Below are 27,967 nucleotides of genomic sequence, written 5' to 3' on the forward strand. Positions count from 1 at the left end.
AATTTCTGGGTTACGACATTACCAATCAAGGTGTTCGAATGAGTCGTTCCAAAGTGAAGGCCATATTGAATTGGCCCGTTCCACACAATGTCAAGTCATTACAGTCATTCCTAGGTTTTGCGAATTTTTATCGCAGATTTATTCGTTCTTTCTCCAAAACAGTGGCCCCATTGACAGCTTTAACTAGTTCCAAAGTTCCATTCTGTTGGAACCAGAATGCCCAAGCATCTTTTGAGATGTTAAAGGAAGCATTTACCACTGCACCTGTACTTCAACATCCTGATCCGGATTGTCAGTTTATCATTGAAGCAGATGCTTCCAGTGTCGCTACAGGAGCTGTACTTTCACAAGTTTGTGCAGAAACCAAGGAGAAGCATCCAGTTGCTTTCTTCTCACATAAGCTTACCTCATATGAACAGAACTATACTGTCACTGAGCGTGAATTACTTGCAATCAAGGATGCTTTCCGAGAATGGCGACATTATCTTCTTGGGGCCAAATCAGGTGCTGGTGTACTCGGATAATAGAAATCTTCAGGCATTCAAAACTATGAAATGTCTTACAGCTAGAATGGCCAGATGGCATGTCTTTTTTGCTCAATATGATTTCCGAATTACTTATCGCCCTGCCAGACAACACGTCAAGTCGGATGCTTTGTCTCGCATCGGTGAAGAGGTGAAGGAAGAACCATCGGTGCAAAATAAGTTGTTGGCAGATCACGTGATATGTAGTTGTTCTGCACAACCTTCCCTAAAAAACGAGTTACAGGAGTGGGTGAAACTAAATCCACAATTGATTCAGGAATTGAATCTTGATATATACAATGGTTTGCCTTTCAAACAAGGAGTACTCTATCTACCAACTGGTATCACTCGGAACAAGGCCCTCAATTGGGGTCATGATTCCTTGATTGCAGCCCATCCTGGACAGAAGAAGACCCTAGAGTTGCTGAAAAGATGGTGTTGGTGGCCATCTATAACACAAGATGTTATAAATTATGTTTCAACATGTTCTGTATGCAGTCAATGCAAGAACACTCCTGGCAAACCAGTGGGTTTACTCCAGTCCCTACCTGTTCCTAAAAAACCATGGGACATGATATCAATGGGTTTTGTGGTAGAACTTCCAAGAAATAAAGGCTACGATACCATATGGGTTGTGGTGGACTACTTTACAAAATTGGCGCTTTTTATCCCCTGTATTGGTTTACCAACAGCTGCTGGTCTGGCTGATCTATTCATCCGGCATATATTCCGTTTTTTTGGCCTACCTTCAGTGATAATCATTGACAGGGGCTCACAATTTGCGTCACATTTTAGGAGAGCACTAAATTTGGCATTACTAATTGATGACAGGTTGTCTAGTGCTTATACCCTCAAACGGACGGACAGGCTGAGAGAGTCAATAGCACTATGGAACAATATCTGCGATGTTTGTGCCTGCAGTTTCAGTCAGATTGGCTCAATGTCCTGCCGGCAGCGGAGTTCGCCTACAATAATTCCTACCATAGTGCCATAGGTACTTTGCCTTTCTATGCTCTGTATGGGCAACACCCCCGATCCATTCCTTTGGATTCTAGTTTGTCTTTGGATATTCCTGCAGCAGGACGTAATATTAGAGATCTAAAGAGTCTACAGACGAAAGTTAAGCAGCAATTCGAGCAAGCTAAAAAACGAGAGATGACCTATGCCGATGCTCATAGAATCACTGCACATGTCTACAAAGCAGGTATGAGGGTATGGCTGTCCACTAAAAACTTGAGGATACCCGGTAAAAAGAAATTGTTGCCTAAATACATCGGGCCATATGAAGTGCTCCACGTTATAAATCCGGCTGCTGTCCGTCTGGCATTGCCACAACGGTGGCGAGTGCATCCTGTATTCCACGTGTCACTCATCAAACCGTGCTCTGATGCTACTAGATTGCCTATACGGCCTGTTGCTATTTCTGTGAAAGGGTCAGACGAATATGAAGTACAGGACATACTGGACATGAGGCTACGGTCTGGGAAGCCGTATTATCTGGTGGATTGGAAAGGTTATGGTCCCGAGGATAGATCCTGGGAACCTCTGTCTAACATTCATGCTCCTGCTTTATTAAGCCGATTCCACTCGAAAAGGGGAGAGGCTGCTCCTTTGGGGGGTGGCACTGTCATGCCTGCTGGACATATCTCTGGACCAGGAACGACCTCGCCATACAAAATGAGTTACGCCCATAGAACTGCTAGACCATTCTATTCGAAATGGAGGTTGTTCGATGCATTGCCTGGAAAACGATGTCTGCATTTTTCACGTCGTTAAATTCATGTGACTTAGTTCCGTCACGTGTATCACGGCAATACGTACATAAGCAGCGTGGAAACGTCGATCGCTGCTTCTGATTAATTAATTTTTGATGTTTTGTAGCTGAACTCCGGACCTGCGTCCTCGCATTCCCTTCAGCAACTTCTCTGGCCTTTTGGAGCGTGTTTTCCTCCACACGCTAATTCCTGGAGTCGTGTATCCTGTTCGTGTGTCAAATCTCCACGCGGGCGCTGTCTCCAAGCGCGGCTGTCCTGGGCTGCGTGTATCCTGTTCTCGTACCAAATCTCCACGCGGACGCTGTGTGCAAGCGCGGCTGTCCTGAGCTGCGTGTATCCTGTTCGCGTGCCAAATCTCTACATGTGGACGCTGTTTTCAAGCGCGGCTGTCCTGGGCTGCGTGTATCCTGTTCGCGTGCCAAATCTCCACACGCGGACGCTGTTTTCAAGCGCGGCTGTCCTGGGCTGCGTGTATCCTGTTCGCGTGCTAAATCTCCACGCGGGTACGCTGTCTCCAAGCTCGGCTGGCCTGGCTGCGTGTACGCTGTCGCGTGCAATCCTGCACGTGGTTTTCTGAACTACTTTGAACCTTTGGTACCTGTGACAGTTAACAGGTGAACTTCTAATTTTTTTTCTTCGTGGGAAAGGAAGTATTTCATGAACTATTGGAAGGTGATTGTGCACAGTACTTTGGACGCTATCCTGTGGTGCACCAACCCGGTATCTAGCGTGAGCCTCGTGCCGTTTGGGATAAGTCTCCCTTACTAATCTTCCCCTCCTTTGTCGTTGGTTCAACTCCTGGTTTTCTTCAAGAGACTTTCGTTGAATACTTCAGTTTTGCCATAAGGTCAGTGTTTTGAATTAATGCTAATACTGTGCTATCATAGTGATTTGAGTTTGGGATAGTTTCTTATGATACTTTATCTATCCTAGGTGTACTTCCGATACAATACCCACGCCCTTTCCAGTGATCCATCTCTCTGCCTGTTTTATCAGTCAGAGAGTAGTATCATTTGGAAGGTCTAATTTGACCTACCTACAATCAAGTCGTGTGAAAAAGGATCCGGAAGAGCCCTACCAATTGTATCCTTTTTTGGTTCCTGTATCCTTTTCAATTGATACATTGGTGATTTATGACACTCCCTGCCACCGCGGAGGGAGTCGTCTTTCAGGCCCATTGAGAAGACCCCCACGAAGTCCTCGTTGGAAAAGGTGGGGGAGGGGCTGGTGACCATCGTGGATACGGACACGACCTCTGAAGAAGAGCTCATCGAAGTCGTGGAAGAGGCCCAGCCCATCGGGAGGGATCCCGACGAGGGCGACGACGACGCCGACACGGCTCCTCAAGAGCTCTCGCGCCCGTCGTTTCCGGCGCCGCAGGACACTTCGGTGGCCATTTTGTCAGCGATTCAGTCCTTATGTTCGGAGATAAGGACAAGGTTGCCCCTCCCCCCGACGGAGGTACCTGAGCCAGACCCGACAGGGGAACCGGAGCCAGGACCTTCGGAAAGTCCACCGCATAAGAGGAGGAGGACGCATCCTACGCCACCTCTCCCACCTCTGCGGCCTGCTCTGCCTTCCCCGCGGTCTACTACCCACGGGGATGATACAGGCACGGACACGGCTACGACAGGTACAGATGACGACGGAGGCGACGACGGGACATGTCCCCCGTCGCCCCCTGCTCGGGCGTCCCACCCGACGAGATTGGATCCTTTCATGCCATGATTTCCAGGGCATCCGAGCTCTTCCAGCTCTGCCCAGAAGAGAAGAAGAAGGAAGGGTTCCTTTACCAACGGCGCGAGGCTAAAAGGAAGACGGTCCTCGCCGTACCGCTTCTTGATGACATCTGGGATGAGGGGCTCGCCCTCCTCAAGAACCCTGCCACGGCGCTGGCAAAGAGGGACCGGTACGAGAAGAAGTACCGGGTCCCCGACGCTGCCCCCTTGTGCCTTCGGGCGCAACCTACCCCGGATTTGGTCGTCTCGGCGGCGGAAAAGAAGAAAGCTGGGGGGGGCATCGGCCTCGACATTAACTTCCCCGCCGGACGGCGAGGGCAGGAAGTTGGACACGATGGGACGGCGGATCATCTCATCCGCAGCGACGACTATCAAGGCGGCCAACGCCCTGGCTATCGTAGCCCGCTACGACAGGGAGTTGTGGTTCAAAATCACCCCTCTGGTGGACTTCCTTCCGGACGCCAAAAGGGCTGAGGCCCTTGAAATCCTACAGGAGGGTGAGATTGCTTCGGACCACGCCATCACGGTGGCAACGGACATCGCCGACACCGGTTTCCGTCAGTTGGGCAACGGCGTTTGCTTGAGACGACGAGGATGGCTCAAGGCCACAGATTTTCGCCAGGACGTACAAACCAACGTTTTGGACATGTCCTTCGACGGGAACAACCTGTTTGGGAAGGCGGTTGATGAGTCCCTTCAGGCCATCAAGAAAGACACAGAGACTGCCCGGGCACTGGGAGTGCTCCAACAACGACAGCCGTCCTTTCGGAGCTCCGGAGACAGACAAGGTGCCACCAAGGGATCCGGCAGTGGCTCTTCCACGTACCGCCAAGCGGCAAGATCTTCGTCCCAGGAAGCCTACAGGGGACGCGGCAAGTCAGGTGGTGCCCATCGTCGTCGACAGGGAGGTCAAGGAGGCAAGGCGGCCTCCAAACAAGATTGAACCGACCGTGGGGTCGGGCCCCCGCCGAAGCACCCCGGTGGGAGGCCGGCTGGCGAGGTTCGTCAGCGTGTGGGAGTCCATCTCCACCGACCGTTGGGTGCTGGACGCACTGGCCCAAGGGCACGCCCTCGAGTCCAGAAGAAGTGCCCTTGCGTTCCACCCGTGGCCAGGAAGGAAAATCACGTCCCTCAACTACTGTTGGAAGTAAGGGCTATGCTCAAGAAGGGTGCCATCGAGCTCGTCCCAAAGAGGCTTCGGGGCTCCGGAGCTTACTCAAGGTACTTCCTCGTAAAAAAGAAGACAGGAGGATGGCGCCCCATCCTGGACCTACGACGACTGAACAAGTACATCAAGGCACAGAAGTTCTGTATGGTCACCCTCCAGCACGTGCTGGGACAGCTGGAGGAGGGCGATTTCCTGTCGTCGTTGGACTTGGAGGATGCGTACTTCCACATCCCCATTCTAAAAAGACACCGAAAGTTCCTCAGGTTCGTGGTCCAATGGCGGCACTACCAGTTCAAGGCCCTCCCGTTCGGATTGAACTCGGCACCCAGGGTTTTCACCAAGTGGCTCGCACCGGTGGCGGCGCAGCTGCGCCTACAGGGGATCCACGTCTACCCCTACCTGGACGACTAGCTCATCCGGGCAAGGACAAGGGAGCTCGCCGTGGAGCACACTGCGAAGACCGTCCAGCTGCTCACGGACCTGGGATTCTCCATCAACTTTCCAAAATCCCACCTGGTTCCGTCACAAGTCGCCCTGTTTCTGGGAGCCAAGCTCGACACAGTGGCGCGGCTGGCCTCGCCGTCGGAGGAAAGGACCAGGACCATTCTGGGCAAGGTGCAGCGTCTGCTGGCCACGGACATGGCCAGGGTAAGATCTATCAAATCCCTCCTCGGGATGATGTCCTCCTGCATTTATCTGGTGCGCCTTTGCAGGCGCCCCTTACAAGAGTTCCTCGACGCCCGCTGGGTCCAGTCGACGGGCAGCCTCGAGGACAGGATCCCACTCAACGAGATGTTCCGTCAGGCGATCCGGTGGTGGGGTACCCGCTCCCATCTGTCGGCGGGCACGGACTTTCAGACCCCAGCTCACCAGGTGACGGTGACGACAGACGCCTCCCTGGAAGGTTGGGGAGCGCACTCCGGAGATCTTCACGCGAGTGGCCTTTGGCTCCCGGAGGAGAAGTCTCTCCACATCAACATCTTGGCGCTCCGCGCAGTGTTCTGGGCCCTCAGGTCCTTTCTTCCGTCCCTCAAGGGCAAGGTGGTGAGGATCTTCACCGACAACACCACCACAATGTTCTACATCCGGAAGCAGGGTGGAACCAGGTCCCCAGCCCTATCCAAGGAAGCCCAGGATCTGTGGCATTGGGCCGTCGCCCAAGGGATGTTTATGGTGCCTCTTCATCTGGCAGGAATAAAAAACACGATCGCCGACTCACTCAGCAGGGAGCTGCGCTCGTGCCACGAGTGGGAGCTACGCCAGGATCAAGTGGATCGACTCTTCCGACGATGGGGCGAACCCCAAATCGATCTCTTCGCGACGGCGACGAATTCCAAGTGCCGGAGGTTCGCCAGCGGGTTCCCCCAGCCGAGGAGCAAGGGCGATGCTTTCTCGTTCCCCTGGGACAGCCTATTTCTTAATGCGTTCCCTCCGCTGCCGTTGCTGCTCCGGCTCATCAACCAGCTCAAGAGGTCCCGGTGCAGGATGATCCTCGTCGCACCGGCGGGGCCGAGACAGATCTGGTTCCCGGACCTTTTAGACTTGTCAACGTCCCCACCAGTCAAGCTGCCGACGGACGCAGACCTTCTCTCCAGAGAAGGAGGCGCCATTCTTCACCACAACCCGGAGTCGCTGAACTTGCAGGCCTGGCTCCTGCAGCACTAGAGTTTGGAGGGTACGACATCCCAGCTGACTGCAGAGAGGTTCTTGCAAAGGCCAGGGCGTCCTCAACTCTCAGTGCTACGGACATAAATGGAAGAGGTTCTCTGTCTGGTGCCGTGCACAGAAGATTAACCCTCTGCGGATTACGGCCCCTCAAGTACTGCCGTACCTACTGTCGCTGGCCAAAGCTGGACTGGCTCACGCCTCCATCAAAATACATCTGGCTGCAATCTCCCGATATACCAGGACTACGGGACGGGCGTCCTTGTGGTCTCATCGCCTGGTGAAAGAATTCATGAAGGGACTATTCCGGTCATTCCCGCCGGTGAAGGCTCCTGCCCCGGCGTGGGAGCTTAATGTGGTGCTGACCAGGCTCATGGGGGCCCCATTCGAGCCTATGCATTCAGCGCCTTTGAAGTTCCTGTCATGGAAGACAGCTTTCCTCGTGGCCATCATCTCCGCACGACGAGTGGGAGAGATCCAGGCCCTATCTTGCAAGCCTCCATACTTGACTTTTCATGGCACGAGGGTGGTGCTGAGGACACACCCCTCCTTTATGCCCAAGGTGCCGTCGGACTTCCACCTCAACGAGCCCTTGGTGGTGCCAGTTTTCTTCCCGTCGCCTTCGTCGCCGGCCGAGAGGACTTTGCACTCGCTGGATGTAGCTAGAGCGCTGAAGTTCTACGTGGACCGCACAAAGAGTTTTCGGAAGATGTCACAGCTGTTTGTGAACTTTGGGACTGTGAATCAAGGGAAGGCTCTCTCGAAGACTTCCATTTCCAGATGGCTCTCCGGCTGCATCATGCACTGTCACTGGTTGGCAAACCGACCGCTGCCCGGCCGTCCGAGAGCCCATTCGACCAGAGCGATCGCTGCTACCACGACGTTCCTGTCTGGTGTGCCCCTGATGGACATCTGCAGGGCTGCGACGTGGAGGTCGACGCACACCTTCACAAGATTCTACTGCGTCGATTGGGACTCCAGTGAGGAGTCCAGGGTCGGCCAAGCAGTGCTGCGCAACCTGTTCGCCTAAGGGGAGCCTGGTGAGGAGCTAAGAGTTGCTTAATGTTGAGTTGTTGTATTGTTTATTGTTGAGCCTGTTGCCACCTCCCGTGGTTGTGCATGTGTGTACTGCTATGTATTCTCTTATTCATGAGCATGTGAATCCATGCCAGACCCCATGCTGGAGAAGGAAGAAGTTACTTACCTGTAACTCTTGTTCTCCAGCAAGGGTCTGGCATGGATTCACATGCGAACCCTCCCGCCTACCCCTCTGCGGCTCTTCACTTGGTCATACTGCCAGTTTACGTGCTACCAAATCTGAGGATGGCTGCCGGAGGTGGGGCAGTCATTGGCTGGGGGCAGTATGACCCAGAGACCAGTGATTGGTTACTACTAAGAAAGACAGATCAGAAACGAAACTGATACTGATTTTTTTCTATACCGAGGATTCCCGGCCTGACGACGGGGAATATTCATGAGCATGTGAATCCATTCAGACCCATGCTGGAGAACAACAGTTACAGGTAAGTAACTTGTTCCTTATTTTTATTTTATTTTATACATTTATATAGCGCTGACTGCCCGCAGGCATCGGGGCGCTTACAATAAGACATATACAAAGCTCAGGAAGGAGCCCAAAGAGGAGACGGGATGAAAGACATAATTATACCAAATACCAGAAGATTGGACTCCAATCTAAGGTGCTTTGGCAATTTGTTCCAGCTGGAGGCTGCTCGGTTAGGGAAAGCTCTGCCCAGGCCGAGTTCTTTCTTGAATTTCAAGGGTGTTATGAGTCCATTAGCTTCTGATCTTAGTGCCCTACGTGGATGGTAAAACGTAAGTTTGGACTTCATGTAGGCAGGTGCCTTGCCATATAAGCACTTATGAGTAATGCACATAGACTTGAATTGAATACGTTCCTCTATTCTCATCCAGTGAAGGTCTCGTCTGGCTTCACTTATATGTTCACTTCTTGCTTTCTTTTTGACCATTCTGATCGCGTTGTTCTGTACCAGTTGGAATTTTCGGATGTTTTGCTTACTAGCTCCTGCCAGGAGAGCATTACCATAGTCTAGGCGTGACATGACAGTCGGGGTTCCTTCTCCTGTTCCGGTGGAGGCTATCCGTTGTGAACTTTGGGTCCAATCCATTAGTTCCCTATGGCTGCATCAGCAGTGTAAATGGTATCTTGAGATTTGTAGTACGCCTATCAAGGTAGATAATGTCTTTAGTTATTTGGCTCGATTATATGAGGAGGACAGTTCTAACACGTTTCTCGAGCAACTTGAATTCTCTGCGTTTGCACATTTAGGCAGCCTTGATATTGATATGCTTGAGCTCCTGCAACATCCCAATGTTTACCTTCTCATGAAAAGGAAAAATATGGATGCAGACATAGTGGCTAATATTGAAGCCTTAAATAAAAAAAGTCTTTGTAGCAGATTTATTCTAGGCAGTCTTTCCGACGAGGTCAGTTGTGTATCTACTAACATGCAGCGTTTCATGCTATATTTAAGGCTCAATATTCTCCCAAATTTGGAACATACGGGTAGATGGACTCGACTAGCTTGTTGCTATAGTCTGCAGTTTATGCCCATATTGAGTCTTCACGTCATCTATTTACCCAGTGTCGGGCTCTTCAGGCTTTTAATCTTGCTGGTTACAGGATATTTGTACACAATATTAGTTCAATTGCTGGCGTTTTATTTTGGAGTATTTTATGTAGCGCTGAATCCATTGCTATAATTGGAGATGCTTTTTATATATGGAACATGGCAATGCAATAAATAGCAAGTATTTTTAACATGTCTAAATTATTGATTGCTTACATTTTATTATTTTTGTATTTTTGTAAAACCGATTTTTGTCGTTTGTAAATGTTTTTGTGTATTTTTTTTAATTCATCATTATTGCTTAAGTCATATAACTAAAGGTGTATAAATTGGCTAAAGGTTTGTATTTTAATCAAATGCTAATAAAAAAATTTAAAGAATTGTTGTAGAACTATGCAACTATCACCAACACAAGCATATTGAATCTTAACTATAGAGGCATAATTCTGGTGAGAAACATTATGGCTTCTGTGACATTTGGGCACAAGGCCCCATTCATTTTATGGGTTGGACTTCCCATCATTTACTGCATCTTAATACTTAGCTGCTTTGCTGTTATAGTGGTTTCATGTATTTATGAACCTGTGATTAATGTATATATTTGTATTAGAGTGTTGTGCAATAATACTACCTGTTAGATTTTCCAGTGTGTTCGGAAGGCCTAGACTGAATAACAGTTTTTTTTATGCCCGACTGTCGAAATTGAATTATTGTGTGTTATACTGTGTTCACTCATCGTGGACCCCTGACCCTACTCATACTCTCCTGAGTCTAAGGCTTGACTGCTCATCCAAGTACCTTGATTGGGTTTTGGCTAACCTCTCAGAGCTCCCTCTTCATCTTAACTAGGGTGCCTCCTAAAATCTGTCCACTAGGCCAGATTCTAGAAATTCATCCTAACAACAATCATGAAAAAATGCATAACCATCACATTCATAACACACCAAACATTGAATCTATAAGCAAATAATCTATTATGAATCCATTGAAAGATTCTTACTCCTTATTAAGCTGGAATCCAGAAATATCAATTCCTGCTTAGCCAGGGTGTCCAATTACAGGCTTTCTTAGTGCTACCTTCCCTAAAGACTGTTTTGTATCTATTACAATGCACGCTCCACAAGCACTCACCAGCAAGACTGCAGTCTTTTCAATAGTAATGAAAACAACAAACATAGAAGGGTTTCAATAACTGCTGAATAAACACAAACCTTCTCATTGATATGCTCACAGGTCTTACCTGTGACATATGCTCAGAAGAGTCAAAGTGACAAACCTGATGACTGTCAGTGATAGGAAGACTGCTCGCTCCTTCAGTAAGACATCTTATACCCCATTGTCAACTAAATGAGTGTGGCAGATAGTCGTCTCTTAATAATATGGAGCACTGTATGTTCCCAGTGCTGTCAATATGTAAAGTACCAAAATGTACACAAGAGGATAACAAATATTTGAATCAATAGTTTGCAGTGTATTCTAGGGGGAAAAGTATTGTCATTTTGCTAGTAAATGTTTTTTGCTGTTGTGGATGCATTAGGGATATAGAAAATGCAGTCATTTGCAAAGACTATTTACAGCTGTTGTATGGGATTTTTACAGTCCTAGGCATGCATAACACACAAATCACTTTCTTACTTCTCTTTTTCCCACTTCTACTTTACTTTAGGCGTGCGAGGCATGGCTTTGTTCTTTTATTCTCACGCCTGCAACAAGATTTGCAAATGCATGGGACTTACACCCTTCGATCACTCACCGGGTGAGAAAGCAGCATTGGACCGCTGCAACAAGATGCTGGTAAGCAATCTCTTCCAAAGGGAATTACCGTTTATTTTTGCTGTCCTTTAATCGAAGTACATTACCGTATGCTACTTTACTTAGACAACATTACATCATTTCGATGAAAAGATGTGTTTATGTATTAAGGGGTAGTGGGAATGGTGGTGGGAAGGGTAGAGAAGGCCATGATGTAATGTTGTCAAAGTAAAATACAATGTTTTCTAGAGTTAGATAGCTTTATGTTTCTGCTTGAGCTACAAAGACTGCATTAAACACATGCAACTGATTTTGAGACTATGTTTATAGAGGGGCGGGTGTAGAGAGTGATCTTTATGTTGATCAAGCCTTCCAAAACCATTGTTGAGGAGAGGCAACATTGGAAGTGACAGGTGCCTGTGAGGCCCTTCCCGCAAACCCTCTGTGGGCCAGCTGTGAACATGTTATCGTAAAAATGGCAAGACTTGAATCTGCAGGCTGCTTTTATGTTAATCCGCTCTCCTGATGCTTGCCAATTTGGCACAGTATTAGTACCTAACATCAAGACCTCTCCTTTGCACTCTATGTGCCACTGTGTGGGACCAAGCACGTTGATAAGCCATCTTCTGTTTGGCTTAAACCTATTAGAGCCAACAGCTCAGACTAATCGTTTTTTTTTTTTTGTGGAGACGCCACAGCACTTTAGGAAGGTTTTTCTAAATCAAGCCTGGTGTGGGCTTTAGCGAGCCCAACCTTTAGTAGACCTGTATGTATATTTTTAACAAGACTAATGTGCATTGAGATCAGGAAATGCTAAGAGGTATGTAACAATATTTCTGGGGCTTGTGGCATCTGCTTAGATCACATGCTACGCATAGGCCAACATCTAGTGGAAGCTGCAGAGTATTATAGTAATTGTTTTCGAAACTCGAAAAGGGACGTTGACAGTGTGACGTCCACTGTACCCATGGTCCCTCACGCATCGAGGTCCCTCAGATAGTTTTTTTCCGTCATCGTGAGCGGACGCTTATCACAGAGTTCAATTTCAGCTTGTTCAATTTGCTTATGGCAAATAAAAAATAGTTTACTCTTTCTGTCCTTTTCCTTCCGACTATGACAACTTTATAGATGCGGTGGAAAAGACACCCGTCGGACGAGTTCAAGATTCAACAGACCCTTTCGGCCTTGGAAGGCCGCACTGGGCCTCGGCCCTTACAGTAGGGAGAGTGGGGGGTGGTCATTGTACAATGCTTTTCCCCACCCACTCCCTTCCTTACCTGGCTGCCCTTCCCAAACATGGATAGAACACCTTTAAATTCTGCCCCATGTGCAATAAAAAATGCCCGTGGATAGACAACCACTGAGTGAGTAACTTGTGTCTAAACCGCGACCACGACGAGAGGCACTGTCAAGCCTGCAAGCTCTTCAAACTCAAGACTCTTAAAGACCGAAGAACCAAGAGCAATGGCCCATCACGCAATGCAGGGCGAGGCCACCATTAACGTGGGTGGAGCTTCCAGTGCGGGCAGCGATGCTGTCTTTTCAGACGGCGAGGGTGACAGAGAACAGTCAATTTCCCAAGTGCAGCCCCCCGACACCCCAATAAACAGGCTGGCGGCTCTCTTACAGGGATGACACCCGTCAGCAGAAGCACTTCCACTACCCCCGCCCCTAAACTTTCACAATCACCCCATGGCAGAATCTGTTGGTTGGGGAAATTGGTGGACTTTCATTTTTTGCTGCAATGGAGTAAATTTGTTGCAGTGAGAATCTGAGAACAGTTAGCAGCCGTGCTGCACAATTGCATGTTTTTCAAGCATTCCAACATCTGAATGAGCACACATTTGATTTTAAAATGCTTTCAGTAATTTGTGCTGTGTTGACTTAATACATAAAGAATGGAATTATTATCTTACTTTTAAAAGCAATCTGCTAAGACCGTGCTGCGAGGAACAGAGGAAAAGTGTGGCAGCAGCCGGGTGCGAACCATCTCTGGATGTAGGCCGCCACTGCTGTCCCGCCTGTCGGAAAACTCTGGAGATGAGAACATGAGTGACATCGCTTTTGACTCTCTGCCCTGCTCGCCATCTTCGGCAACACCTCAGGGCCACCGATTCGACATGCTTGGTAAACAAGATTTATTTATTTAATTTGCTAGAGGTTGTCACTACTGTTTTAGCATTCATTCATTCATGTTTATTTTGTCGTAGGCATAAAAGCACATACATAAGTCATAATTGTCATTCTAAAATGCAAAATAAATTAAATACTATTAAAACCAACACAACTTAATGAGCAATCATTCCAAATTACTGTAAAACAATCATATTTTACACATTTTAAAAAATATAGCACATGATATAATTAGACAAATGTGCAAACAAATATATACAAATCAATCAATCTGTTCACTTTAGAAGCCTGTGTCTGTTTCCACGCTTTGCTGAAAAAATGTGAAACAGAAAACGTTTCGGAGACATGCAGAGCTCTCTTGCAGACATAAAATCCTCCAACTGATTTCTTTGCCTCTGAATTGCACATCGGTATTAGCCTTTTCTTTTTTAATTCACTGTATATTGGACATTTAAAAGGAAATGGATTTGTTAGGAAAGATTTGCTTTAAGCCCCATTCCCTCCATAGATATCTGCTTGTTTTGAATACTGTCCTGACTTTTTGGAGGTAAATAAATCTTTCTGCTTTACTCCCCTTGCCTGTTTTGCTAGTTCTTATGGGAAAACTGACTAGTCCCTAAGACTGCCGGTACTAAGAGACTATGGGCCTCATTAGAAGTAAAGCGGTGCAGGAAAAAACATTGGTAATACATTGTTGCCACTGTATTACCACTGCATTACTGCACTGCCGTACTATTACTTTGGTGGTGAAGCATAAGAAAAACCACCAGCAAAATGTTGGAGGTGATTCCGCCACCTTATCGCCAAAAAAACAGCAAAATCAGCAGAATTACCGCCAGAGGTATTTCTGCAGAAATCCCCATGAGTCCTATGGGCTCCAGAAATTGGGACTGACACTGTCATGCCACCACTTGTAATCCGGCAGTAATTCTGCTGGACCAAGTGGCGGTAACGGTAATTCCATTTGGTGGTATTCCAGCGGATTTACCACCAGAATACTGGCAAACCTGTAATGAGGCCCTATGTCTATGACTATGAATGCTTGTATTGTTACAATTGCACACATCACCTTACAGTGAAGTGCAGTTAGCATGGTTTGTATCCTTATTTTTTTATATATATAATGGCGTTTTGGTTACTTTTAGAATGTGCCTAAAACAAGCTGGTGGCAGCTGTAATATTTGTCACGTTCTTGTGTTGTTTTACTTGTGCACTTTTTCATTTACCGCAAATGACTACTAAAGGTGGCTAGCACCCTAAAATGGCCATGCCACAAGGTGTTTAACTTTTTTAGGTGATATTGTTCTTTGGCCTTTGTCTTGCCTTCTGAGGCCAGGAAATGCCTTATAAGGAAATTCCTTTCCTGGAGAAAGCTGTGGCTTTCTCTGGCTAATGGCCATTGTGTGTGTGAGCCAGAGAAGGGGAATGGGACTGTCTAATCTCAATCCACATCTTTGGTGCCAGAACGTCTGTTGCTGGGCAGATGTGGTGACCAGTGGCTATCCATGATTGGATAGCCACTGGCTGTTAGAATGGTGCAAAATCTCACCATCAGTAGGCTTGGGCTTGCTCCCAGCCTGAATCTTGCATAAGAGAAGGGCTTCTGCAACTGTTCATCAGATCATCATTGGAACCAAGACTTTTATAAAGAAGAGCAGCCCGCTGATGACCCGAAGATTACCCCTGCAGCTGACCAGCATCGACTCCAGTGTTGTCCTTGTGATGCCCTGCTCCTCTGTCCTGATCCTGATCTCAAGAAGGTCCTCATTGGTGCTTCGACCCCTGGACCAGTGGGAACAACTATTCTTGACCCCTGCTTGAAGATCCGTGCCTTTGGAAGTGTCCCTAGATTTTAGTGAGAGTTCTAAGGAATTTGCCAATTCCTCTCGACCTTAGAGAACCCCAGCTCTTTTTGCCGGCCTCTAGGACTTTTTAATCTCTAACCTGAAGTGAGTGAGACCCCGTTCCCACTCTCTCATGTATTTTTCTGTGATTTGGACTCTGTGTTTCTTTTGACTTTGGAGTCTGACAAACTCCATAGGCATCATCTTTACATTGTGACACACAGCACCTTCAGTGCAGTGGCACAGAGAAGTCTCTTTAGATTTCCCAAAGGTTTAAATACCTTCTCTTGGTGAAACTAATGTTTCCAAGAGCAGTGAAGTGAAATTGACTTTACTTACATGTTGTAACTTTCTAGACCCAGCACACACTATCTTACAATAGGGTGCTGGAGGGGTTACTTAGTATTACTTAGTATCTTGTTTCTCATGTAACAATTTTATGTTACCCTTTCTACAATTAATGGCTGGTGGCAGTGGTTTACTTTTTACTACCATTGTGTATTTTTACAGCGGGCTGCAATTACAGCTGCAGTAAGACACCCATGGGTGTCTATTTTGTCAAAATGGCCCCAGTCTTCTTTTTTCACCATTTCTTGTTGGAAAGGTCCTTCTTGAGATTAACTCTGCGCGCCAAACCATATTGTTTGTCATATGTTTATACCACTTCCAAGTGTTGGTTCCACCTGCCCAACTACATCCTGTATTGGATGTAAAGGTATTTAACTCATCATTTATGTGTAGGCAAAGCCAATAAATCTCTGGTTTTCAATAAACTTTAAAAACGACCTCTGTTCTGTAAAAACTTTTCAGTTAATTGCATGTTTGATGCCTAGACGCGTCCTCATAATTCACTGACATGCAAGGCTGCTGACAAGGCATGAGCTTTAATAACCTTCATCATATTGAGTGGGGCCCAATTACCTAATCTATTACTATGTGAGAGCAGTGCACCACTACTTCTCTCTAAGGCCAATTTGCTATTTGAGGAGACCACAACACATTACGTGGGAATTGAATACCAAGGTAATCAAGAAAATGTACTTGTTCCAGATGTATTCCTTCATGAAAATATTAGTGTTTAAATGGTGAGTTCTATTACATAAAATCCCAACTTTGATTTTGAAAAATGGCACATGCTGTCTTCCTGAAAATCTGCATTCCCAAACAAAATTTACATCACTGTTTGTTCATATCACTACCGTATAATGTAAAGTAATACACAGACGGGTCTATAGTGACCCTTCTGTGCATTACAATGAAATGGGGTGACAAGTGGGCATCTAAGATGCACACATTTTCACTGATTCTTCGGACAGTATTTAACTTCATGCTTAGGCAGTATTTACTGGATTTATGTTTCTTCTATGAGGTAATGAGGTAAATACTTCCGGGCCCAAAACGTGGCCAGTGGTAAAAGCAGCTGGTATTTGAAATATCACCTGTTTTTACCATTAACAACAGACTCTTAAGGAGGGCCCAAGTGTATACCAGACACCTGCATGTCTAACATAAAACGTAATTTGAATTGTTTTATTACATTTAATAATTACCTGATTTTCCCATCAGAGTACACCTATCATGAATGCTCAGTGACAATTTGGTGCAAATAGTGTGCATTACTCTGATAAAGTTTTCATATCCACAGAGTCTGCTTGTGCATTGATTCGAGTTAGGACTTTCACAGAAATAGGTTATAGGGCAGACAGTGTGCTGAACAGATGATAATGGGTTATATTTCTTTTCTACTTCACATTACAGTAGTTGTTTTAATCATTTTGTACTTGAAGTATCGTTTGGATGGTCTGTTGTTATTGAGCATCAAAATTCTTAAATCATGTCCATGTACTTCACACATCGGAGATCATACAGTGCGAATAACATCCTGATTCATGAACATCTTTAACAGATGTCTATCTTTGGCTGACAAAATCACACCTTTGGTGAAACTGCCTACAGAATATGATATTATTCTGAGCATTTGCCTGGAAACAATGACGTTCAAAAGTGGGTGCTCCTCGTTGAAAATGTGGCTACGAATAGCTGTTGCTCGTGCCTTGATACTGGGTTCAAATTTCTTGACTAAAGAAAAATTGAGGATGTGGCTGTAGATGTTTATGGTAAGTTTAATTTCTGCTATATAATATAACAAAAAGTAAAGTAGCTGCCCAGTGAAGGGCCACAGTGCATGAATGTAGATTCTGTTATTGAGGTTGCAACGTTTTGCCAGTGTCTCTGCAACACCTGCGGTGTCATTTAAGCAGTTCTAATTCAAACTAGTTGCGAGGCCACTGAGAGTATTCCCCACTCATATCACCGAGAACCAGTTACAGGCGACCATGATGGTATAAAACTCACAAGCATTGGAAAGTCAAATGATGGTTTGCCCATGCCATACTTCGACTCAGATCTTTCCTGGCATTGAAGACAATCTATTGTTGTTACATGGCAAAGTGCAGATCAAGGTGAAAATCAAAAGTGTAGTGACATGCTAATGTTTTTTTTTGTTTAATGAAATATATATGTTTACATACACTCTGAATACCAAAGACTATTATGGCCACAACCATTAGTGTAAACTAGGAATTGACAACTCGCACATGTTGTCCACACTTAAAACTATTTAAGGCCTATAGCAGGACTCGCAGCATGTTGCAGGATTTTTATGGGCTACTAGTGTCTTGTTCACATATATATATATATATATGTCATATTTTGTTTTCCCAGGCTTTTCTGTGTTCAATGAAGTTGATGACCTGGAGCATGAAGACAACAATGAATTTGATCATCAAAGAGTAAGCAAGAATTCCAAGGATTGGAGTGACTTTCAGTTGTGTTTATGATTTAGTGGTCCAAATATCATCACTCATCTTGCCTATTCTAGTCACAATCAGGAAAATTGCAAGGCAACTACCACATCCTTTACAGTTGACATTTCTAAATGACTCTCCTCAGTCGCTGAAACACTGTCCCCATTAATGAAAATAAAGATATGTGCTAAACGTTCTGCCCCTTGGTTTTTTAATCAACTCAAAGTCCTAAGACGGGATGTTCACCATATGGAACGTTCCTGGCATCAAACCTGCTGTATTGAGACTTCAAAATGGCATTCAATACCATGCCCATGCCATTCTCTTACATTGGCTAACAGAGATAGGTATCCAGGATAGTGTTTATGAATTTTTCTGCTCCTTCCTAGCAGGAAGTACGCAGACTCTGCCTCTCCCACACTTCTCTTCTGTATCTCACATTCTGTGAGATGGGGCTCTCCCAGCATACTGTTTGTTATGTACATTCAACCTTGTGCCCATATCATTCAAAAATACTTTCCTTCGATTTTATTCATAGGTGCATGATTTCCAGATGATGCTCAGGCTTGACCCGAATCTGGTTGTCAATAAATGTTAGTTTGTGGAGAGTACCTTGGCCATTAACAAATAGATGAATTTTCACTACCTTATATAAGGAAGGCATGGTATGAACAGTAGACTCAGACACAATAGATGCAAGTTTCGAAAACCTTTATTTTGGAGTTTACTAGGGTTGGAGGAATTCCTAACTGGCCCTAACTCTAAAATGGGAGTAATCTCGACCATTAAACAAACAAATCCAAGTCAGTCTAGTCAAAATAAAAAGGCCTATACTAAAAAAGAAAAAAAAAACCTTGCCCTCCTTCTCAAATGACAAATGTGTAAAGGAAATACAAAAAGGAAAATAGTGTCTTAAAAGAAATCTCAGAATAGCTTAGGTAACAACTCCCTTGCCACCGTTCAGAAGCACAGGGTCTCAAGAGTTTCTTTAAAAGGATAGGTGGATAGTACAGTTCTATCTGTCTTGCACACTCTGGCTTGCTGATACAATTCAACATTTCAGGCTTCAAGGTCCAATTAACTATTTAGGCGTTGTCCACCTTACCAAAAAAGCACATTTCTGCTATTAACTTTGCCACAATTCAACACAGGCTTCCCTCTGCCGGGCTGGAGCCTGCCTCTTTTTTCACATTCAAATTTTCACTTTATCACAGTTCAGCACAGGCTTCCCTCCGCCAGGCTCAAGCCTGTCTTTCTCTTTGGGAGAGTTCCCTTCCCCACGATCCTTCTCACTTAACTGTCACTTTACCACAGTTCAGCAGAGATTGCCCTCTGCCGGGCTCGAGCCTGTCTTTCTCTTTGTGGGGGCTCCCTTCCCCACGTTCTGTGCTTATCTCTTTAAACTGTCAAAGACCTTCGAAACTGCAAAGATTTTACGTAGACCTCTGCATGACCACTTCAACCACCTTTTAAGCAATTTGACAATAAACAATCTTCATCACCTCACAACACTAATGGTCCTTGGTACTTGTAGTTTCTTATTCTCTTAACTTTTGCCTTCTTGGCATCTTTCAAAGTTCATGTCCTCTTTACTTTTACTCTCTTGGCATCTTTCAAAGTTCAAATAAATTGCTTTTCACTCAATCAACTCTCATTCGGGATTGCGGTTACTTCCTTGCCTTCGTTTCCCACTTTCCATAACTTAGAACATTTCACAGAGACTATGGAATGTACGTTTCCGCCTCAGAGGACCACTCTGTTACTTTGTATACTTTTCTCACCATTCAATCATTGTCCTCTTCATTACGCGTTCTATTGGCACACACACAACCTTCAACTCTTGTTACATGCATCTTTTGCTCTTAACACAAACCAGGTTTTTTTTGTCTTCGATAACTCACCGGTCGTGTTAATTGGGCTTCTTTATTCAGTGCCTTTCATGTAGCAATTAAGGCCATTAACAACACCTCCACTGCTCCTCCCCAACTCTGTTGTTCACCCGGGAGGGTAGCCCGCCACCTTGAATCACTCTAAAGGTTTCTCCTTTCGACTCACTCGGTTTCAGTTGTGGAACGCTCACGGCTCGACGGAAAGAGTGGAATTCTCCCCTGGCTCACTCTCTCGTTCTCTGCAGCAGCCGATGCAGCCCCTTGGCCTTTCAACTTCCATAGTCTGGTTCGCATCAGTTCCTTCTCGTACCCAGCCTCGCTCAGAGTGTGCCTGTGCGCGCCACCTTTTATCCTGTAAGGAACTCATGGTGGCAACATTAAATACAGAAACAAGTGATCAAAGTTCAAGGGTGTTTATTGAACAATGAATGCATGGTGGAAAAACGCCTAAACTAAACCTAAATTTAAGATGGGAGCAAGTGTCGACCATCAAATGAAAAATAAGGCAGTACTAGTGGTGTTGTGTCAAATTAAAAGGGCCTATACTAAAACAAAAAATATTGGCAATTCCTTACAACTAATTATAGAAAAAGTGTGGGATAGGGTTTCAATAAAGAAAAGAAGTGTTCCAAATAATAAGTGATGATGTGATTGCCAGAGGTCTCCCTTTCCCATGTTTTCAGCACAGGACAAGGTGGGACATTGGAGCACACGCTCGGGTTTTCTTAGCACGAGCTGACAATTCTGCTCCAGCTCTCAGGTTCTTCGATGGTAAAGTCTCTTTGCATTACAAAGTCTCTTGCCTTCGAGGCCTGATGTATCCAACAAATAAACACAAACAAAAAGTTATTTTCCACAGTTCACGTTGGGTGATGGCTTCACCCCTGGGTCCCCCCTCTTCCGGGCGCCGACCCCTCATATATAGTATTGAACCGATCAGTTGAACAGTTCCTTTCTCAATGAACTTTGGGTGATGATTTTTCACCCCTCGATCTCCCTCGGCTGGTTTCAGATCCTAAATGACAAGGGGGCGCTTCCCTTCCCCTTGTCTAGCAATACCTCTTGATTCACAAATCTTAATGTCCTTTTAAACAGCACTTTAGGCTTTGTTCCTGATTGTCCGCTTCCCTCTTCCGGGTTCACTCTCACCAACATTTACCACACACTGGGCCTCATTATGACTGTGCCAGTCCGGTAACAATGGTGCAGCTGAGCCTACCGGCACTGTTGTTAGCGGACCGGCAAAGTATGACTCTCAGACCTGCCGGGCGGAACAGCACCCGCCTGCAGAGTTTCAGGGAAGCACCAGCACCGTTATTTACGGTGCTGGTGCTTCCGTGGTCCCCATTCCCGTTGAGTCCTATGGGACTCAAATGGGAATGGGGATTTACAATTTACCAGCACCTGACCTCCCAGAACGCCGGGGTTGTAATCCCCCAGTGTTACCGGCAAGCCTAGCACCGATAAATATTGCAAGTCCGGCGGCAACCCGCCGAACTTGTAATGAGACCCACTATTCATGCGCTCATTTCACCAAGCAGGATTCATTTCCCTTTGCTTCTCAATCATCTGTAGGTCAAAGATATTCGACAGTACAGAAGATTTTACAAGACCGCTGTATGACCACTTTGACCTCTTTTCGCCTCTTCCCAAGAGCTTCTGGTCCCGGTAGTTTCTACCATCGGGTAATCACCCGGAGTTTCCTGCGTGAGCACACGTGGTGCCGGACTTCTGTGTTGCTGGTTTTCCCCATCTTTCCTCAATCGTATCTTATGTCTTTCAAAGTTCAAATTAGCAGTTGACTACTTTTCGTTAAACACAATTCAGTTTCTTATCGATTCTCCCCTCGACTCACAGGCTGCGATGAACTGATTCCCTTTGTTTATCCTTGGAGTCAAGTTTGGTACCACCAAGACCAGCGTCCTTCCCCAGCTTGGTTATCAGCGAAGGAGCGTCTCGCGTACCATAGACATCTGCTGCAACAGACACTGGCTATTGGTCAGGGCCTTATGTTTCCATCTGCAGAGGTTTCACTGGCCTTGATCAGAAAGGGCAAGGTTACTTCTCTCCTTGTCACCCTCTCGGTATTCGCTGTCTTTCGCCTCTTCTTGAACTGCTGTGCTGAGTTAGCTCTCACGTTGTGTGGTCTGCCTTGCTCATCTTGTGCTCCACCTTTTATCTCTGTGGGGAAGGGAATGGGCCGTCAGGTGTGTGTAATTCTGGCCAATTGCCTGATGCTTGTATTGGGACATGTCAGGTAAACGGCTCTGGTGTTAGTCCGTCGTCTTTCGTGTTGTGTGAAAGTGTTTGTGTCAGAAAAGGGGGGGCCAGTGTTTTGGAATATCCTACGTGGTCAGGATGGGAAAAAGGTGTTGAAAGTAGGGGGATACCGTGTCTCGCCCATTGGTGTCCCACTCCACATGACCCCCCATTCAGGTGATCCTCCCTCACTGGTCCACCCCCAGGAACTGGATTTAATAGTGATGGCCTTGTCCTGGCCACCTTGATGACAGATCCCCGGAGACTAGCTAGGCAGACACCTTCAGGTTTCTCACAATCCTGACAGGGAGTATTAACAAGTGGCAGGTGTATGCAATTCGGATTACGTGCATGACTCTGACTTATCTCATTAGAGGGACATAGCCATTGCAAGTCAGTAGAGGTAATCTTCCTTGCCTCACTCCTCATCTTCCTCGTCTCAGTAGTGTTGTCAATGTGAAGTGGGGAGGAATTATGGAAGTTGTAGCTTCCTATAAAATAAGCAGGGATAGAGGCGAGATGGGTTAGGGAAAAGGGGGATACCATGTCTCACCATCAGGTACTTCACCTCCTCTCCCAGAGGAACCCCTACCCAGGTGATCCTCCCTCACTTGTCCACTCACAGGGTCGGGATCCACAAGCAATGGCCTTTCCCTTGCCACCTCTGTACTGGATCCCCAGGGACTAGGTTGTGAAACGCCCTCTGGTTTTTCACACTTAAATTGAAGGCAGCAAGACTGGAGTACTGTTATTTGAAGCAAATACAGTTACCTGGAACAGAGACTGTTGGCCCACAGAATGGCCTCAACCTGGTTTCTTCAGTCTGCAATCTTGGCATTAGATTTGATTCCAAATTCTCTCTGAACCCTCTGATGTATGTTGCACCCAGTGGCTGTTTTTATAGCAATAATAAAGCGTTTGGTGGGTTTCACAGCCATTAACTGCCCAATGTCGATGTTGTAGCCTTAACACCAGGCCCCGGTGTAGTTCCCAAGCCGGTGAAGCCCACCAAACAGTTATTATTGCCATTAACACCCCAATTCAAACCATTGAGGTGCTAATAGCAATCATTTAAAAATAAAACCCAGCCGCACTGCTTCGTTTGCAGCAGCAGCTGGGGAGAGTCAGGATTGCCTTGGAAATGGACGGCGGGTTCCCCTCTGAGCCCCCTTCCATGGCGTACACAGAAAGCCAAATGGTGAGGCCGGGCAGTGGAGCACTGTTAAGATAAGGAGGGGAGGTGTGGGGTTTTGAGGGGCTGGATATGGGGGCAAGAGGCAAGGGAGGAGAGGGAACAGTCAGCAGCGGTTGCGCAGAGCACTTGGGTTGCTCCGAACCAGGCTTGCATCGTTAGATTCAGCCCGGGTTTGGAGCAACCTGATTGGCTGCCCCACCCACCAAAGGTGCTACTGTATAAAGATGTTTTTCCTTTCATCCGCTAGAATCATGACCTTCAGTTTTCCCAACGCCCTACCCCCATCTATCCCCCAGATTACAGGAACCCTGTACACTTAGGTCTTGCTGATTTTAAAGTTCTATGCATCATTCATCGATCGCTTTAAGGCTAAATTGGGTTCATACTTACCTACACTTCTTCTCCACTCTTCTACAACCTCTCATTTATCTGTTCCATGCCTCCACTAGTCCTGTCGTGGTGGTCACTCCTTTTCAGTTCTTCCACTAACTCTCTGGAACTCACTCTCTTTATGTCTAATGAATGCGTCTAATTACATTTCATTTCATAGTCTCCTGAAAACCCATCTCTTCCCTCAATAGCTCTCCTATCTTCCAAGACCCCTAACCAGCGCCAAGCTATTAATGCCAACCAAGTGTTCTACAAAACCTCCTTCCAATCCAACCCACCCCTCAGCAACATGACCCAACTAGACATCTTCGCAGATCAAGTGGACCATTTGCCATTCTCCCCAAACCCCTACTTTCTTGCTGTGGATATTGGGAGGTCGCTCCAGTGGTATTAGTTCTGATTTGTTTTTTGTAGAGATTTTTAGATGTCTGTGTCCAATATTGCTCATTTTTGTCCTAGGTGGGACATCTGCAATTAACATGACTTCCAGGTGTAGACATCGTTTTGTAATATATCTATAGCATAGCATAAAATTAAGTATAATATGTGTGAAGACTTGTCGGCTCATGTAGTTTTGGGAAAGTATTTAATCATGAAAGTAACAGCTCATCATCTGCCTTGAAGAAATTGTCTCTTGTTTTGCTACCAGAAAAAGGTCTGCAGGATAAAAGTATTAATTAAGCTTTGGCAACCTGACTATAGTCTACTCAGAGATTTTCTCCTCCCTAATCCGCAAATGACTTTCCCAGATCCAGTCCATGTTTTCCTTATTACAAGGAGAGGGATTCTGGGAATATCAGTTCTTCTATTTGGGGCTTTTCCTATTTTTTCAAGTTTCTTGGCCTGGGAATCAATTTTCCCGCATTACAGCCTGTGTCAGGCACATGGGGATCTCACTCCCATGTGTATGAGCTATGATGCACTGTTTTCCCAAGATCACAGGGCTTTACTTTTATGCACCTGGCTAACTTCATCACTGACTGCTGTGCTTATTGCTTTCTTCCACATGACTGAAACGCAAGTGCCCAGAATGTACTGCTTTCCACAGATCACAAGGCTGTTCTGCCTTGAACATCTGCTCCTGCATGTGCTGAGTCCAATTTATTCCTCCAGATATAAAACAAGACCTCACAATGAATTGCTTCACCATGATCACATGGCTGCACAGCAATTCATTCTTCCGTCTCCCATTGCTCATTCTTATCTTTCTCCGGCATAAACTTGCTGTGTTTCCCATAGACATTTGCTGCAAGACACTAATTAAGGAACTCACAAAGATGGAAAACGTAGCAGGCCTGAGAATAAATATGTCCAAATCAGAGCTCCTGAACATGGGGCTCACAGAGACGCAGAAGGCAGACATGCCATTAGTGGTACCGTTTGTGATGGCCAAGGACACCATAGTGTACCTGGGGGTGAAAATAACAAATTCAATATCAAGCTTATATGAAGCGAATTACCCAGCATTGATATCCAAGATAAAATTAGATTTAAACAAATGGACCCCCATGCGCATCTCGTGGCTAAGAAGGATAGCTACGTTAAAAATGGTCACGCTACCCAGGCTACTTTACCACTTCCAGCATTTCCTATTTGGTTACCATGTAATTTGTTAAGAATATTAACAAGATAATATCACGTTTTATTTGGCAGAATAAATGATCGAGGGTCGCCTTAGAGACCTTGATGGCTCCTAGGCGGAAAGGGGGATTGGGACTTCCGAAACGTCTCTAAATACTATGAGGCAGCCCAATTACGAGTGATAGTAAATGGCTCTCAAATGGCCTGACTAAACCATGGGCCAGGATGGATAGAGCAGTGACAGGGACCCCCCCCCCTGGAGGGGCTTCTGTGGCTAGACAAACAAGATAGACTCCGGAATGCCAATATGAGCAAAGTACTTTTAGTGGCATGTGATACTTGGGACCCCTTGATTAGACAAGGACACCTATCCACACGTCCGTCCCTATTTACCCCATTATTTAGGAACACACAGTTTACACCAGGGATGACAATGGGCTCCTTCAAGAAATGGAGGGAAGTGGGCTGCAAGAAATATGGGGACATGATAGTAGAAGTGGAGGTAAGAACATTTGAAGATTGCAAACTACAAATTGGCATGGTAGAAAAAGATAGAATGGAATACTACCAATTATGACATTGGCTGAAACAGCCGGAAATTAAAAAAGCAACCCAGAGGGCACTAATGCCCTTGCAGAAATGTATTACAATGCAGACAGCCGACAAACAATTAGTGTCCAAACTCTACTCAATTCTAGCGGAGCTAAAATCGAGCCACAAGTGGTCCTACATGCAGGAATGGAAAAGATCACTAGGGCAGGAAATCCCTGAAACACACTGGGAAAACCTCTAGGTAAATATAACAAAGCTAACTAGATCTATCCAAACCAGGGATGCGTGGTATAAAGTAATGGTGCAATGGCACTACACACCAGAAAGATTGCATACCATGTACCCCACTATAGCACAAGAATGTTGGAAACATATAGTGGTAGTGTCAACTTCTCAAGGGATTTTGGGAGGAAGTAACTGGTTAGATACAACAGATGGTGGGCGGTCCAGCAATGTACACTCTGAGGGAATGGATGTGTGGGCTTTTTGACCCAGAGATGCAGAACCCCTTGAAACCACAACGTAAAGCCTTCATGATCTTACTAATAACAGCATGGCTAGTAGTAGCGAAAAAATTGAAACAGAAAACACCACCCACAAATATAGAATGGCTAAATAAATTATGGGGGAATCCTGGCGATGGAGTGGATAACACACATAGGGGGAAGCAGGGCAAATTGCGGGTGGACTGGGGAATGGTACTGGAGTATTTTAGGGGAGACTACATGATGCAATGATGCCCCCAGAACTTGAGAATATTGACATAATGTAGAGGACGAGACGTTCCTCTGGAAGGTGGGCTATATCCTGCAAAGGACGTATGGTGGACCAGCGGAGTTAACAGGGGACGGGTGGGTGCAAGGATTGTTTAATTGGAAACAATGGAAATTAAAATTAAAAAAGAATTTGTGCGCAAACTACACAAATCAATACAAAGTGCATATTGTGCCAGGAAAGTTTCTAAAAAGGAAACTTCCATTTCCTTGAAGTAAAATGTCTGCCAATCCCAAAGGGAACAGCTTGTTGAATGTTAAAAATCCAATCATTTCATTTAGTGGCTGACATTTCAAAAACCATGTGTCTTAGGTACAAGTCCTTTATCAGGTAATCAGCTAACTATCAATCTATTATCAGGGTCATTCCTATAATGGTAGTTCCTGTACTAAGGCCTAAGAGAAATTAAAACACCACTTCTGTCTCTCCACGATGTGGTTCTGGACAGAAAACATGCTGTGCTTGTGCAGCATTTTGAGCAAGCGAAGCATTTGTTGACATAAGAGTATGTGCTGCTAAAGCTTATGTACGTTTCTATGGGCTTCAGAATTACAGCATGGGTTGGGAAGTGGTTTGGACGCTCACCTCCGTTCAAAGCTCCCCTCTTCAGATGCTTTTTTTGGACTGGCTTTTTTGATTGATGTGATATTGTTGCTTTTGTTTTCCCATTGATAACATGGGGCAAAAAACCATGTCTGCTTGGGATAGCAAGTAGACTCTCAGTTTGGTGGACAAAGGGATTGGGCAAAGCCTTTTCAGTGATTCTGGGCAGTTTGAGAGAATTTACCTATTGATAAAAACCATAATGTAGGTAATGGTTGTTTATGTTTATGTGTAGCAGCTAGTGATAGGCACATCAATTGTTTGGATACAGATCCCACATCCAGTAGCACAATAACCGCTGATTATGTGGTTCTCCTCAGCTGAGGCAAACAACAGATAGGTAGCGGCAGCTGCCATGGAAATACATGGTGGCTGCCATTACTGCTAACAGTGGGCTAAGATGAATAACACGGATGATATGGAAAGGTCTCTTTTTAGTGGATGTGTGCATCCGCGAACATATTTTGTTTCACTCTGGATCTACAGGACAGGTTAGAAATATAGAAATATAGAATATTAAAAAGTAAATATCTCGAGTTTGGCTCATCCAATTTTCAAAATGTTTGCCACGTGCAGCAGGTTTCGAATAGGGCTACTCTCTGTATATGCCAGAAATCCTAAAAAATCGAAATAGAGATATCAAGATACGTCACATTTACTGCATCACATTTGATGGAAACAAATTACAGATACCACATAATCAAT

General features: G+C 45.7%; 1 protein-coding gene across 6 annotated transcripts in view; it reads left to right on the forward strand.

Annotated features, from left to right (window-relative positions):
* Positions 1-27,967, forward strand: part of EEF2K (eukaryotic elongation factor 2 kinase) — a 347,873-nt gene that overhangs the window by 244,406 nt on the left and 75,500 nt on the right. For all 6 annotated transcript variants that reach the window (XM_069645609.1, XM_069645607.1, XM_069645606.1 and 3 more), the window contains 3 exons: positions 11,150-11,277; positions 13,161-13,362; positions 17,937-18,004. In XM_069645609.1, the coding sequence (XP_069501710.1) occupies positions 11,150-11,277; positions 13,161-13,362; positions 17,937-18,004 (398 nt within the window). The remainder of the gene's footprint in view (positions 1-11,149; positions 11,278-13,160; positions 13,363-17,936; positions 18,005-27,967) is intronic.

The sequence above is a fragment of the Ambystoma mexicanum genome, chromosome 2p (assembly GCF_040938575.1).
Source record: "Ambystoma mexicanum isolate Mex_15411 chromosome 2p, UKY_AmexF1_1, whole genome shotgun sequence".
NCBI lineage: Eukaryota > Metazoa > Chordata > Amphibia > Caudata > Ambystomatidae > Ambystoma > Ambystoma mexicanum.